Here is a 14480-nt window from a genome sequence, read left to right on the forward strand (position 1 = left end):
AACAAGGTATAGCACAAGAGGTGTGCCAGCTCCAAAATTTGCTTGCAATGCAGATGGGCCCCATTTTTGCTTAGTAAAAGGTTCCTAAGTGCACAGAAGAATGGTTGCAGTCATACTGATGGGTATAGTGGTACGAAATCAAAGGCTGTAATGAGGGCCTCGTTACCTACGTCTACCTGCCACAAGATATCAATCAAATCAATGGCTTTATTGAGAGTAAACATATAACTCTTCAAATGGTCTGAGGTGGTGATGTGTATAGCCTTCTTGAGTAGCCTAGTTAGCAAATGCAAATAACCTTGGAGTGTCAGGCAAGGCAACCTCCGCCCTGTTTATCTCCCACTTCTTAGCCAGGGAAGTGCGTGTAAATTGCGAGATCCGAGTTTGTAACTTGTTTACGAAGTTCTCATCGACAGGTTCACAGTCAGTGTCCATGATGTACCGTTGCATAAGGGATGTGCAGGTAGCCTTTTTTAAGTAGTTCTAGCTTTTCATGCATGGAAGTCTAGGCTAATACAATTTGGGTGACTTACTTACTTTTGTGTCATTTTGAAAATAATTTGGGCCACATTTCGAGGAGTTCTGTTTTACTTTTTATAAAACCTATCATATAACCTGTGAGGTTTTCACCAGACACATTCTATTCACACCTGCAGTTTGTTTCTATTATTATTAATTAATGAAATTATCATTCTGTATACATAACCATATCCCTTTTGCTTAATAAATTACATCAGTTACCTGGCATTTGGCATATTATACAGAAATATGTAAATGTTGAATAATTTGAACTCAATACTTCAAAGTGACAATTATTTTGTCTCTTGAATTTCAAACTAATGAGGATTTTGTGTATTGACTAAACCAAAATCTGGTCAGATTATATTAAAATACTATTTTATAATATACTGATACAACTATTAATGATAGAAGAACAAGAACTTCTGAAAATAGTACTACTATATTTTGAAATAACACATTCTGTGTTATTTTAGCTTATTGAATTTTTAATTACTTAATAAAATTAAACATTGTATTAAGTTTAAATTTTAAATTACTTCTAAGGTTAATATAACATACTTACTATCAGAAGTAAGAACAGTAATGACACTATCTTTACGTATTGCTCCTGCACTGCTTGTAATAATACAAGTATATACAGTAGAAGTTATAATAGATTGTAAAATTATACGACTGCCAGTTGGAAAAAGATCTTCAATTAATTCTGGTTCTGAAGATGGATTTAATATTTTGCCATTCTTTAACCAGTTATAACCAAAATTTCCATATACACTTTCTTCTGACAAGCAAGTTATAATTACATTTTCCCCTTCTTTTACTGTTGCTGTTAGAGGATGAATTTTTGGTTTAGGAGTTGAAGTAACAGTTACAGTAATATTTTGATTTTGTATGGTTCCCCAATCAATAACTTCACATGTAAATACACCTAGAAACAATAAAAATAGGAATATTTTCTTGTTTATTAAAATCATTATTTTAATTACAGTCAAACCTGTTTTTATGCGCTCTTTTTATGTGCGATTTTTATTTGTGCGATTTTTTTAATGCGAATTTTTAATTTGTGCGGTATAGTTGGCGACTAGTCTCGCGCAATTCGTCATGTCTCACGTTGACTTATTATAGCTAAATAAACTTATTATAGCATAAATGCACTTATTATAGTAATATTATTGCATGAATATGCGAAAAATGAAATAATTTACTTTTTAAGTCAACAAAACACCACCTGGACAAAAATATGTAAAACAGACGATAGACCAGATGATGCAGTCAAGTGCTGACATCTGTTGTCAATAAATTCTATTTCGTACGGTTTTGAGTTATTTTCTATGTGAGACTTTTTTTATGCGGTCCCTGTTGACCGCATAAAAAAATTATTTTTTTAATTGTGTTGCGAAAACTATTATTTACAGCCATTCGTGAAGTTTTCATGAGATTTTTTTAATGCGTTTTTTTAATGCGGTCCCTATCCCCCGCATAAAAACAGGTTTGACTGTACTATTAATTAAAAGTTTAAGTTCACTTAAGCATATATTATAGTTTAAATAATTAAAACAATATAATAAAAAAGTAACAAAATTAATTTAAAACATTAATTAAGCTGTTATCTATTCACTATTAAAAATTTAAATTATATTATATCTGTGTGTGAGTGAATGTAAAAGCTTCTCTAAGGTAATCAGTGAATGTGAAACAAACTGTTTATTTTTAAAATAATAAATTCACATTCACTAATGATTGTATACTGTTTCTAATGTGTTTGTGAGACTGCGGATTTTAGCGGAAAAATTTCTGTAAATGAAAGAAAACTTTCATTTTTTTGATCAAAAATTTTGTAAACAATCACTGATAGAAAAATATCCTCGCAGAGAAACGGAACAGAGGTCTTCAGTAACTATCAACAGTTAGGTAGGAAAGTTGACACTTAGCTGTCAAGAATTTGCAAGTCATTGTCGTCAACTGACCGCTTCCCACACTAACACTACAAAAGCTTGTGCCACCGGAAACTTAGCGCGCTCACATAGGAAGTTGTTTCTATACTTGTGTCCATCTCCATGCCCAGGAATGAAATCCCATCAGAGAAGACCTTCAGCGACTCTTCCATATCATCGGTGACTGCCACACTCCAGCCATATCATTGGCAACTATATCGTCCAATCTCACACCAAGAGGTATTTTGTTAGGACCTTTGTAAACTCTCTCTCTCTCTCTCACAACAGCAATAGGTTTAACGTATAGCCATCTTAGTTAGAATCTGTAAACTTGCATATACTTGCATTCAAGCGTATGTTAACCGCATTTAATCTCATAATTTATCGTAGGATAGTTTGTAACCGCCTTTGTAGTTTATTCTAGTTATCCAATAAATGTTTTGTTTGTTAACCTGTCTCCTATCAATCCAAACCGCCTGTCTACTTACCGACGCACCTCCCCACTCATCACTTTTTGCCCTCCTAGCCATCCAACGACAAAGAGATCGGGTTTTGCCAACCCGTGCAGAGTAAGTGGTCAGCGAAGATTAACCGCTGACCCTCTGCTTATCTCACATGTTTGTTTGCTGTGAGATGAGGTTGTGAAATGTAAAGTTAAAAGAAGACAAAAGAAACCTTTTAATTAACGTTTTTATTTATTGCAACAAGTGAAAGAGTTATGAAATTTAGAAGTATATAAAATGCCATTCTTCTTGCATTTACACTTCATAATCTGGCATTTCAAAGTGCAAAAATATTTAGAAAAGGCCTTGTCCTGTACAGCAAGATTGGATAGATGCAATTGTCCTTCAAATAACAGTTTTATCTGAAGAACTTTACATTCAGCGATCAATTTTTCAGACAAGCCAAGAATTAAGAACTTGAAAACACTGTAGTACAGATTCACTTGTTACTTTAGTGAAGATATACAGTACAGCCACTGACCATCTGCTTTCACTGTAAGATACACATCATTAGCATTGGATGGTCAAATAAAAACAGAACTTGTAAGAAATAGCATGAGATACTTGGCAACCTTTGAGCTAACCATGTTCATTGTATCACTGGCTGAAGGTGTCACAACTCTGACTTGCAAGTTCTATTTTTATTTATTCACTATGTACAAACAGCTTAATTTGATTAAGAGTTATTACTTCCTGGAACGGGACCGGACTCACCCTGTGGGACCTTTTGGTCAGCCAGTTGCCTTTTGTTAGCCACATCGTCGAGTCATGTAACTGTTACGCGAGCAGAAAATAAACGTAGTTTTGTTACTGTTCGTCTCATTCGTTTTTAATCGCGCGGAGTGACGAGAAGCAAAATTAATAGCAGTAAAAACACAACATTGGTGACCCGAACCCGGACTAATAACGTAATTCAACTAAGAAAACTACCGAATCCACCCATTGGAACCTTCATCAGGTACGTCGTTCTTCCTTGTTCACGACTTCAATCGTCAGATCATGGCCGAGATTGGAGCAGTAAAAATCCCTCCGTACAACTTTTCCGACCCAGCCTTATGGTTCCACATGTGCGAAAGCACATTTGCTCTAGGATCTCCAAAGCCGATCACGGAAAGTGCCACAAAGTTCAACTACGTAGTGGCTCATTTACCACCGGAAGTCGCATCAACGGTTAGAGACATTATTATTTCTCCGGACCGTACAGACCCGTACGGTCACATAAAGGTGGAACTTATTAAACGATCCGGCGAATCGTCTCAACAAGAGTTACGAAAACTATTGGCCGGAGAACAGCTAGGAGACCGCAAACCTTCCGAACTACTACGTGTTCTAAAGCGTCGGGCGGAAAATTTTCAAATCCCGGACGCAGTTATACTAGAGTTATTCATACAACATCTTCCGACTTCCGTCCAATCTATCCTAGCCGCCATTACCCCACTCGACGTAGACAAAGCAGCGGAAGTAGCGGACCGCGTGGTGGAAGTAACCCCTGCAACGATAGCTTCAGTGTCGCAACCTGAGAAGCCCGATACCTTAACCAACAAAATACTAGTCGAAATAGATAAACTTAACAAGCGAATCGATAAACTAACGCAGGCACGTCGGGATCGCAGCGACCATTTTTCTCGACGCTCCCGCAGTAGTTCAGGACATCGCAACAATTCCACTCACCGCAGTATCAACAACTACTGCTGGTACCACAACCGTTTTGGCGCAAAGGCACAAAAATGTACTCCGCCGTGTAGTTTTCCAACAAACGAGAGCGGCGAAGCGTAGAGGCGACATGCACTTTGCCGGAGCAATCTCGTCGCCTGTTCATCCTAGACAAGAGAACGAACGTAAACTTTCTCGTCGACACAGGTTCCGACGTATCAATATTTCCAGCCTCCTCGTCACAAAAGAAGCGCGCATCTCAAATGACCTTGATGGCAGCAAACACAACTGCAATTCATGTCTACGACCAACGAACACTCACTCTCGATTTTGGGTTAAAGAAAATTTTTCGTTGGAAATTCCTTATTGGCAACGTGTCAACAGCAATAATAGGCGCAGATTTCTTGTATCACTTCCATTTGGTACCGAATCTTAGACGAAAATGTCTCACAGACGTTCAGACAAAGGTAAACTCTCCAGGCAAATTATTAGAAACCTCCATCCACTCTATCAAGATAACGACCAACGACTCCATATATCATAAGATATTGGAAGAATTTCCTGAGATCACCAGACCTCCACGTCCTAACCAACCCGTAAAACACAACGTTGTACATCACATAGAAACTGTTGGTCAGCCCGTAACTGCGAAACCACGTCGCCTAGCACCCGATAGGCTTAAAATCGCTAAGGCCGAATTCGATAAGATGATAGCTCTCGGCCATATGCGAACATCAAAAAGCAATTACGCATCACCACTCCACATGGTCACCAAGAAAAACAGTTCAGATTGGCGACCCGTGGGAGATTATCGTGCTCTAAACGCACAAACCATAAAGGACAGATACAGCGTTCCAAACATCGCAGATTTCACATCGGAACTGCACGGAACACAAATCTTCTCTCACATAGACTTAATCAAGGCCTATCATCAAATACCCATCTACCCACCGCACGTGCACAAAACAGCTATAACGACACCGTTTGGTCTCTTCGAGAGTACCAGGATGCAATTCGGATTGTGCAACGCATCCGCAACATTTCAACGGTTCATCGACGAAGTAACCAGAGGACTCCCCTTTGCATATGCTTTCGTCGATGACATATTAATAGCGTCACGCTCCCAGGAAGAACACATCTCGCATCTTCGCGACTTATTCCAACGCCTCCAAGAATATGGGTTAACCATAAATCCGTCGAAATGCACCTTCGGCGTACCATTAATCGAATTTCTCGGATTCAAGGTCTCGGGAAAGGGTCTGGAACCACTCCCTGATAGAGTCAGAGCCATCCGAGAATTTCCCAAACCTTCGTCTCTCACTCAACTTAGACGATTCTTAGGCGTAATAAATTTCTACAGGAGATGCATCCCTCGAGCGGCGCACACCCTCGCCCCGCTAGTGCAGCTACTAGAAGGAAAAAAGAACGGGAAACGTACGTCACTCACTCGGAAAGCAGAATCACGATCTCTGCAATGGTCAGAAGCGGCAGAACAATCCTTCGTATCAGCTAAGGAAGCACTGTCCAAAGCCACACTTCTCCACCATCCACTACCCGGAGCTAAACTATGCATATGGGTAGATGCGTCAGACGTAGCGGTTGGAGGAGCACTGATGCAATACAACAGGAAATGGGAACCCATCGCCTTTATCTCAGCGAAACTGGCACCAAATCAACGCAACTGGTCAGCTTACGACAGAGAACTATTGGCAATATACACATCAATAAAACGATTTCGCCACATGCTAGAAGGCCGTGAATTCACGATCTACACGGATCAAAAACCGCTCATATATGCCTTCAAACAAAAACCAGATAAATGTTCACCACGACAAATGCGGCATCTCGATTTTATATCCCAATTCTCTACGGATATACGTCATATTCCGGGCACAGCTAACACGATAGCAGACGCGCTCTCCCGCATCGAGATAGATTCGATCACCTCTGCTTCTCCTGTAGACTTCCGAGAGCTAGCCACAACGCAAGCTACAGATTCGGAACTTCATCAATTGTTAAAGGATCCTATGTCGCTCAAATTAGAGCCGAAATCCTTTCCACCTAACGAAATCGACCTATACTGTGACACATCATCCGGAACACCTCGCCCCTTCGTGCCGCATAATCTCCGACGAACCATTTTCGACCATCTACATGGACTTTCTCATCCAGGAGCAACAGCAACCACTAAGCTAATTTCGAGCCGTTATGTTTGGCCGGGCATGCGGAAGGACATCCGTCAGTGGGCACGACATTGCATCCCCTGCCAGAAATCGAAAATTCACCGCCACGCCTGGACACCGATAGGAAAGTTTACACTTCCGGAAGCAAGATTTTCCCATCTTCACATGGATCTGATAGGACCACTTCCGCCAGCTGACGGGAAACACTACTGCCTTACAGTGATCGACCGTTTTACCAGATGGCCAGAGGTCATCCCAATTGCCGACATATCTGCTGAGACGGTATGCCGAGCCTTTTTCTCAGGTTGGATCGCAAGATTCGGATGCCCTACTACGATCACCACCGATCAAGGACGTCAGTTCGAATCGAACCTCTTCCGAGAACTGACCAGACTTCTCGGCACCAATCGCATCCATTCGGCAGCATACCATCCCCGATCAAACGGTTTAATAGAACGATTACATAGACACCTGAAGGCATCGCTAATGGCACACGAATCCTCCAAATGGACCGACGCCCTTCCGGTAGTCCTCCTGGGAATTCGTTCAGCACTTAAAGCCGATATAGGCGCAACAGTAGCTGAACTGTTATATGGTACCCCGTTAAAATTACCAGCTGACATCATTAGCCCCGACACCCCACGAATTTCTTGCGAATCTTTTGTCAGCCAACTAAAAACCCACATGGCCAATCTGAAACCGTTAGCAACTTCCGCTCATTCCACAGAGAAAATTTTCATTCATCCAGAACTAAAAGAGTGTACACATATTTTCTTAAGATTCGACGCAAACCGACCTCCTCTTCGTCAACCTTACTCAGGCCCATACAAAGTGCTAGAAAAACACGACAAAACACTAGTAATTGACATCCAAGGTCGCAAATCCACCGTCTCAATTGACAGAGTAAAACCAGCGTATATCTTACAGGACGAACCACTTCAGAAATCTAGTATAAAACCCGTCCAATCAAGACCATCACAGACACCATCTTCATCTGCAACAGCGAATAACAAAAAACTGGAAACGACCTCCAAAAAAGATCAAACTGTTACCACGAGATCAGGCCGTCATGTTCATTTTCCTAAAAGACTAGTCACCATAATGTAACGTTAAGCGATTCGTTCGACATCAGTTCTATCGCTCGTCCCTCACTGGGGGATACTCTGTGGGGAACGTCACTCTCCACATCTTAACAGTCGTAACGAACCCCAGGTGGTAAGAGTTATTACTTCCTGGAACGGGACCGGACTCACCCTGTGGGACCTTTTGGTCAGCCAGTTGCCTTTTGTTAGCCACATCGTCGAGTCATGTAACTGTTACGCGAGCAGAAAATAAACGTAGTTTTGTTACTGTTCGTCTCATTCGTTTTTAATCGCGCGGAGTGACGAGAAGCAAAATTAATAGCAGTAAAAACACTACAGTATCACTGGCTGAAGGTGTCACAACTCTGACTTGCAAGTTCTATTTTTATTTATTCACTATGTACAAACAGCTTAATTTGATTAAGTTAGTTTAATATTCAATATTGAAATATTCACACATTTGAAACTTTTTCATCTGGAATATCAATAAGTAATAGTACTTTGTCATCAGGATTGGACTATGATTTCCTGTAGGGGCAGAGATGGAACAGAACATTCATTTTGTCTTTGATGGTGTGTGCACATTTTATTATGAAGCTAATTTTTACAATTTAGCAATCAATTTTCAGCCAGATACATAAGCAGATAAAAGTTTAGTGAAAACATACAATTATTTGGCAAACAATCAATTTATAAAGAAACCATCCTATAGTGATCAGTAGACTTCAATAAATTATTTCAGAGAGGGCAGACAGATGGACAAAGAGACTTTAGAGTGGCCTAGTGCCAATTGTTATTCCACCCTAGCATCCTTTATGTCTGTCGTACTTCTGAATTAGTTTGTTATATCATAATATTACAATTTAAAGCCAAGTTTGTCTGCTAATTTTAGATTCTAACATCAATTTTTCAGATAGGAGTATTAGAATTATGGGAAATTTAACAAAAATAATATCTGTGCACTTGTGCTACAAAAGCAAGTAGAACTTATATATCTAAAAACAAAAGAAATTTATAAAAATATAAACAGTGATATTACTTATCATCATAATAAAAAAAATATCAAGATAATGACAGGAAAATAAATGACTGTCATATTGCTATTGTTTCCTTGTGAAGTCATATCATTTAAAATGTCAAAACAGAGACTCACTATTGATGCATCTAACTTTAATAGATTTTTATCTTATACCATAAAATTTTCTTAAAATCTTTATGTAAAGAAATTCAAAAAACAAAAATTATTTTTTGGGCTTTCTCTATGTAATAAAATATTTTATATAAATCTATATATGCATACAAATCATATATATAAATTCAATTTTTAAATTGTTTTAAAATCTATTTTTATCTTACTTTCAATAAACTATCACTCAATCCATAACAAAAGTATTTAAATGTAGTTTATTCAATATAGTTTGTTCAACACTTCAATCTATTTTAAATCTTATTTTCATAAGTTGAAGATATATTATTCAAGTTTTCCCTTTCTTTTTTTCATAAAGATCCTTTCAGAATAATGGAAACATAAATTTTGTTTGTATTATTATTATATATTTGATGTATGGGCATTTTGTGACAGCTTTTATTCATGTAAGTTTAAAAATTGTAAATTCTTTCTAAATTTTGAAATAAAAATACTTGTTGAAATGTCAAATTCCACATTAAAAAATGTATAGCATCTGTATAATTGTGTGTTAAAATTGTAGTGTTTCCTGTAGATTGAAATCCATGGAGTATCAAAAAAAAGTATTGTGACAAGGACTCAATCATCAACAAATAACATGTGCACATAATCAACAAACAAAAATCTTTATTCTAACAGCAGGATAGCACAGTGAGATCGATTTACACAATATATCTAATTCACGACTTAAAACTAACAGATTTTCAAGACTATATGCACACTTCCCTTTCCTCATTTACAGTTAATGTACTGACACATGGTAGCCCTTAGCGGTCCACAATAATATATTAGTTGTGAATGTGACACAGACACATGTGTTTGAAACACCAATATCATGAAACTAATAGTTCTATTGGCAACCTCGATGTAATTCAATGCACAAGACGTATATCCCTCATTGCCATTCCTTAATTTAATTTTGGTTCAATGGAAACGGATTGTACTACTCAAATAGAAGATAGTCCTTTGTCTAGATTATGATCTCCCAGTTCAGCTTGGAGGTCCTTGCTGACTTCTCACCTGGCTAGCATTCCCGAAAAATCCAAAAAGCAAGAGAGCACAAATTCATAGTATAAGTTCTGACTTATACTATGACAAATTGTGAATGTTCACTAATTTATACTTCCCGCTCTCTAGAAGTTGGCTTCTCTATGTGTCACATCCCTGGACCAATCGGAAGGCTTCTCACATGGCACCTAAGAAGAGGTGACGTCAGGACAAAAAAGGGAAAGTGCACATGACACCGTACAACACGACACAGAAAAAATAAAACATTAAAGACATATGAAAAAAAATTAATAATAACAAAACATAGTCACATAGTGCTACAAAATAATTTCACTAATTATATAATATCACATTCTTGTAATATGTTAATAAAAAATATGTTTCATAAAAATTATATTAAATGGAGTTTATATATTCATAAACTAAATATTAAAGGCAATTCTAATGTAACCATTCTGAGATTAGGCCATTCATTATACTACATTAAACTAATTTAATTACAAAATTATCAACAGTGTGACCGGAAGGTTGGCATCTCTTTAGTGCCTCATCAGGACTGATACCACCGTGTCCCGATTGACGTGGAAGCTGAGACAGTCTGTTGATTTGGTCATGCGAGCAGCTGCGTGCACAGGCGATCAGATCTGGGATGGAGATGGGTGGAGAGACAGTGTACCGGAAGTGAATCACTCGGATACCAAGTTAACAACTAATAACGATTTAATTTCAAAGACAACGTGATACACTTTACAATTTCGCTACAGTTTCCTTAGGCCTTAACTTCAAGGGATTGTTAAACAAAAGCGGTCACGAGAGAGAGACAGTTTACATGAGATTCGTGTGGCAATAAATACCTTGGGCTGATGATGTTCAAAAATAGTCTGATGCTCGTTCCTGGGAGGTGTTCTTGATCATTCTTGATCGTGTAGCAGTGTATCTTAGTCTCCTGAGATAGAGTTCGTCTTCAAAATGCATACCCATAGACAGGGAAGTATCTGTTAAACTGAAGTATCCGCAAGAACTAGTTATATCCGTTGGCACTGAATTAGACACTAGATGAGGATTGATATTCCATTGAGGGACTGGGGCGACAACTGCCTAAACTTGCAGTTTCTGGCTATATTGACTTGGAGAAATCGAGATGGTAGGTCAGGTCACTTTTACTGCTGAGAACTTAACAAATGATTTACTCCCAGGTGTGAAAGTTGATGTTATGACGTTAAATTGTTTATGTTGAAATCCGATTTCTCACATCAACATCACATTCTTTCTTTCAGTATAACAGAGATTAGAATCTATACTAGAATTTTTTTTGTATTCGTTAACTCAAATACAGATTTCAAATTAGTTTGCCTTAATTTTATATAATATTAATGACATATTTCATGTATTCACAAATCTACAAAATCCAATATTATTATCCAAATTAAATAAAAAGCATCATTGCATTTTTTTTGTGTTATGCTAACGTTAGTAATGTAATCAGTTAATAATTTTGTGAAATAATGTCATCACTTTTTATGAATTTTAATTATTAAATTAATTCAGAAATATCTAGATAAAAGACAGATTACTCAGTCTGGAATTCAAATTTCTATAGGTATGTTGCAACTTAAACAATCTGGGCTTAACCACAATTCTAGCATAAAAATAACTAAGAAGCACTTTATTATTTGATTTAAATAAAGCATTATTCATCTATTTTTGAGAAATTGTAAAGAAAAAATATATATATTCATTGACAAAAAAGTCACACACAAAAGAGGAGGTACTAGAATCAAATGAAACTTCATTAGGATACTTGGGGTGATACAACCGAGTTTGGAAGCATACAAGCACTGTATATTATTTTGTGACAGATTTTGCAACTACTTCCAGATGTTTTGCACTTGTACTTGGCCAAAACTGGCTTCTCATATGGTCCCACAAATGCTTGATAAACAAACAAATCTGGAAAGTAGGTAGACCAAATAAGTATAACAATATGATAGAGACAATGCCTTTCAGGGAAACTGTAGCTGTATGTTGGTGAGCATTATGATGCTGAAAAATGGCTGTTTGCAGTCCTGACATGAAAGGCAAAACATGAGGGTGCAGCATTTCCTGAATATACTTCTGTGTCCTCAACAGTGTTGCTACCTTTTCAAAATTGCTGACCCAGACATTTTAAAATTAGGGTGTTATACTTAGAAATAAAAAAATTAAGTTTCTTTACTGTGAGTAGAAAATAAATATCTTTTTTTTATTAGAAGGTAAACATGTACAGTACATGATATATTAATTATTAAAGTAATACAATAATCACATGTGGCATATCCAAAAATAATTAATAACAATCCGATGTTGACATTAATTGCAAAAATAATATATAAAAATAATAATAATACCGTATTTTACGGACTATAAAACGCACTTTTTTCTTCGAAAAATTGTCTCCAAAATTCAGATGCGTCTTATAGTCCGTAGTGTCTTATAGGTATTTTTTTTTTTAAATTGCTTAAAAATTAAGGTGCGTCTTATAGTACGTAGCGTCTTATAGTCCGTAAAATACGGTAAATAAAAACACACAACAACCCAACACAATTCCCTGACTAATTTAAATTTGAAACCGTATGAGGCATGCACGATGTCCTTCTACAGCCAAGAACTGAACAATGCGCATGCCAGTTTTAAACCAGTTAGGGACCTGTGTGGAACAAACCTAATATTTGCCAAAGATATTTGCAAATCAGAATTTTAAAAGTACATTTTCTGTCACTCTTAACCCAGGGATAAGTTTGGATGGGGCTGTGAAGTTAAAGTTTTTAATTGTAAAAATAAAATACTCGCAAATATCTGTTTATTAGAAGACACACACCGGTAACAGGCTCAGTGGTATGTTTTGTTTTTATTTTACTCCGATGTAGTATCACTGCTGTTGTTTTTACTTATCTTTGAATGATTGACCAAGGTGTCATTGTGGCTGTTAGCAGTGGCAGATCCAGAACCCAAAGGGAGATTCAGTCAAAAATGAAAAATATTTGATTAATTACAAGTACCTTTTATTAACGTGTACAAGATGATTGTATTGCAGATTGTCTTATAAACCACATTTGCCATCATAAATGTTTTTAAAAATAATGTTTTGAAGTTCAAATAGAAAAATTGGAAGCCCCTGTTGAGATCTGTCCCTGCTGTTAGTACTTGTCTCACACAAACTATTATCTTTCTTGGTGATCTGTCTGGGGCATCTAGACCCTATCCACTGTATAGGTGTCCTGATATATTCACCACTTCCAAAACCTTCTCACAGTCTGGTCAGAATGATCCAGAAGACATGCAATTTGGCAAAATAGCCATCCTGCCTTCCTTAATCCAATGATTGAGCTTTTCTCAAACTCCATCAGCTGTGCATAATTTTTTGACTGCATTGTACAGGCATTTCTTGCATTAGAGGACCTCCAAACAACAGGTACTATACATTACAAACTCTGAATACAATGAACTTCTGCAAGCCTTTACATAGGATACTGGGATAGCAATTTTAAGGCACTCGGGTGACATTACCTGGTTTTCAATTGGCCTACAATTGTAATTATTTGCAAACCTGTGTGGGACATAGCTGTATGTTGAGTTTTTCAGTTATTGGACAATTCTACCTGGGTGGATAACTTTATTTATAACTGAATGAACAAAACACAAAGAAAAAAACATTATGAATTTTTTTGGTTGTAAACTGCAGAAAGGGAGAAAAACTTTATTTTTATTTGAATACTAGTTTTTAATAATGATTGGATAAATATGTAATTTTCTTTGTGTATATTTTTATAAATATGAGTGCTCTATAAAAATTTACTAGATCATAACTCTTATACCTAAGCTAATTGAAAGATTTTAAATTATAATTAAATTATCAAATTTTCTTCTTCATTTCAAATAAAATACATAAAAAACTCAGTTTAAAGAGCCAAATTATAAATTTATATCATCACCAAAACCTATATAAATTACAAAACATTTTACACAAATCAAATTACTTTAGTTATGTTTTGTTTATAACAGTCATCGAGAAAGATTAATTTTAATAATCATTAAATTAAAAAAAATCAAACACCTTTAATGTTCGCTGAGAAATTTATTAATTTAACTAACGTTTTCGGCTTATTCAATAAGCCATCTTCAGGTTTTTAACTTTCGAACAAAAAACAATATCGTTCTATTAAAAGAATACCATAGTTTGAAAAAATTCAAATCATTAGTAACGGTCAAAAAATAAAACAAAGAGGATGAACATGGTAATAAAAATAAATAAATATACATAAATAAATAAAAATGGTAATATAAATAAATAAGTATACAAAAATATATAAAACCAAAAAAAGAAAAAAAGAAAAAAAAAAAAAAAAAGGAAGAACGTGGTAATATAAATAAAT

General features: G+C 36.4%; 2 protein-coding genes across 2 annotated transcripts in view; one reads left to right on the forward strand and one right to left on the reverse strand.

Annotated features, from left to right (window-relative positions):
• Window positions 1-14480, reverse strand: part of LOC136987413 (uncharacterized) — a 272592-nt gene that overhangs the window by 110359 nt on the left and 147753 nt on the right. Inside the window, 1 exon segment of the mRNA XM_067285148.1 lies at window positions 1085-1447. Coding sequence (XP_067141249.1) covers window positions 1085-1447 — 363 coding nt within the window.
• LOC136987410 (uncharacterized) lies at window positions 3904-5081 on the forward strand. The gene has a single exon (XM_067285144.1). It carries the CDS (start codon window positions 3956-3958, stop codon window positions 4730-4732), a length of 777 nt encoding a protein of 258 aa, XP_067141245.1. The 5' UTR covers window positions 3904-3955; the 3' UTR covers window positions 4733-5081.

Source organism: Centruroides vittatus, unplaced genomic scaffold (assembly GCF_030686945.1).
Source record: "Centruroides vittatus isolate TY-2023 unplaced genomic scaffold, ASM3068694v2 scaffold_1782, whole genome shotgun sequence".
In the NCBI taxonomy this organism is placed as follows: Eukaryota; Metazoa; Arthropoda; class Arachnida; order Scorpiones; family Buthidae; genus Centruroides; species Centruroides vittatus.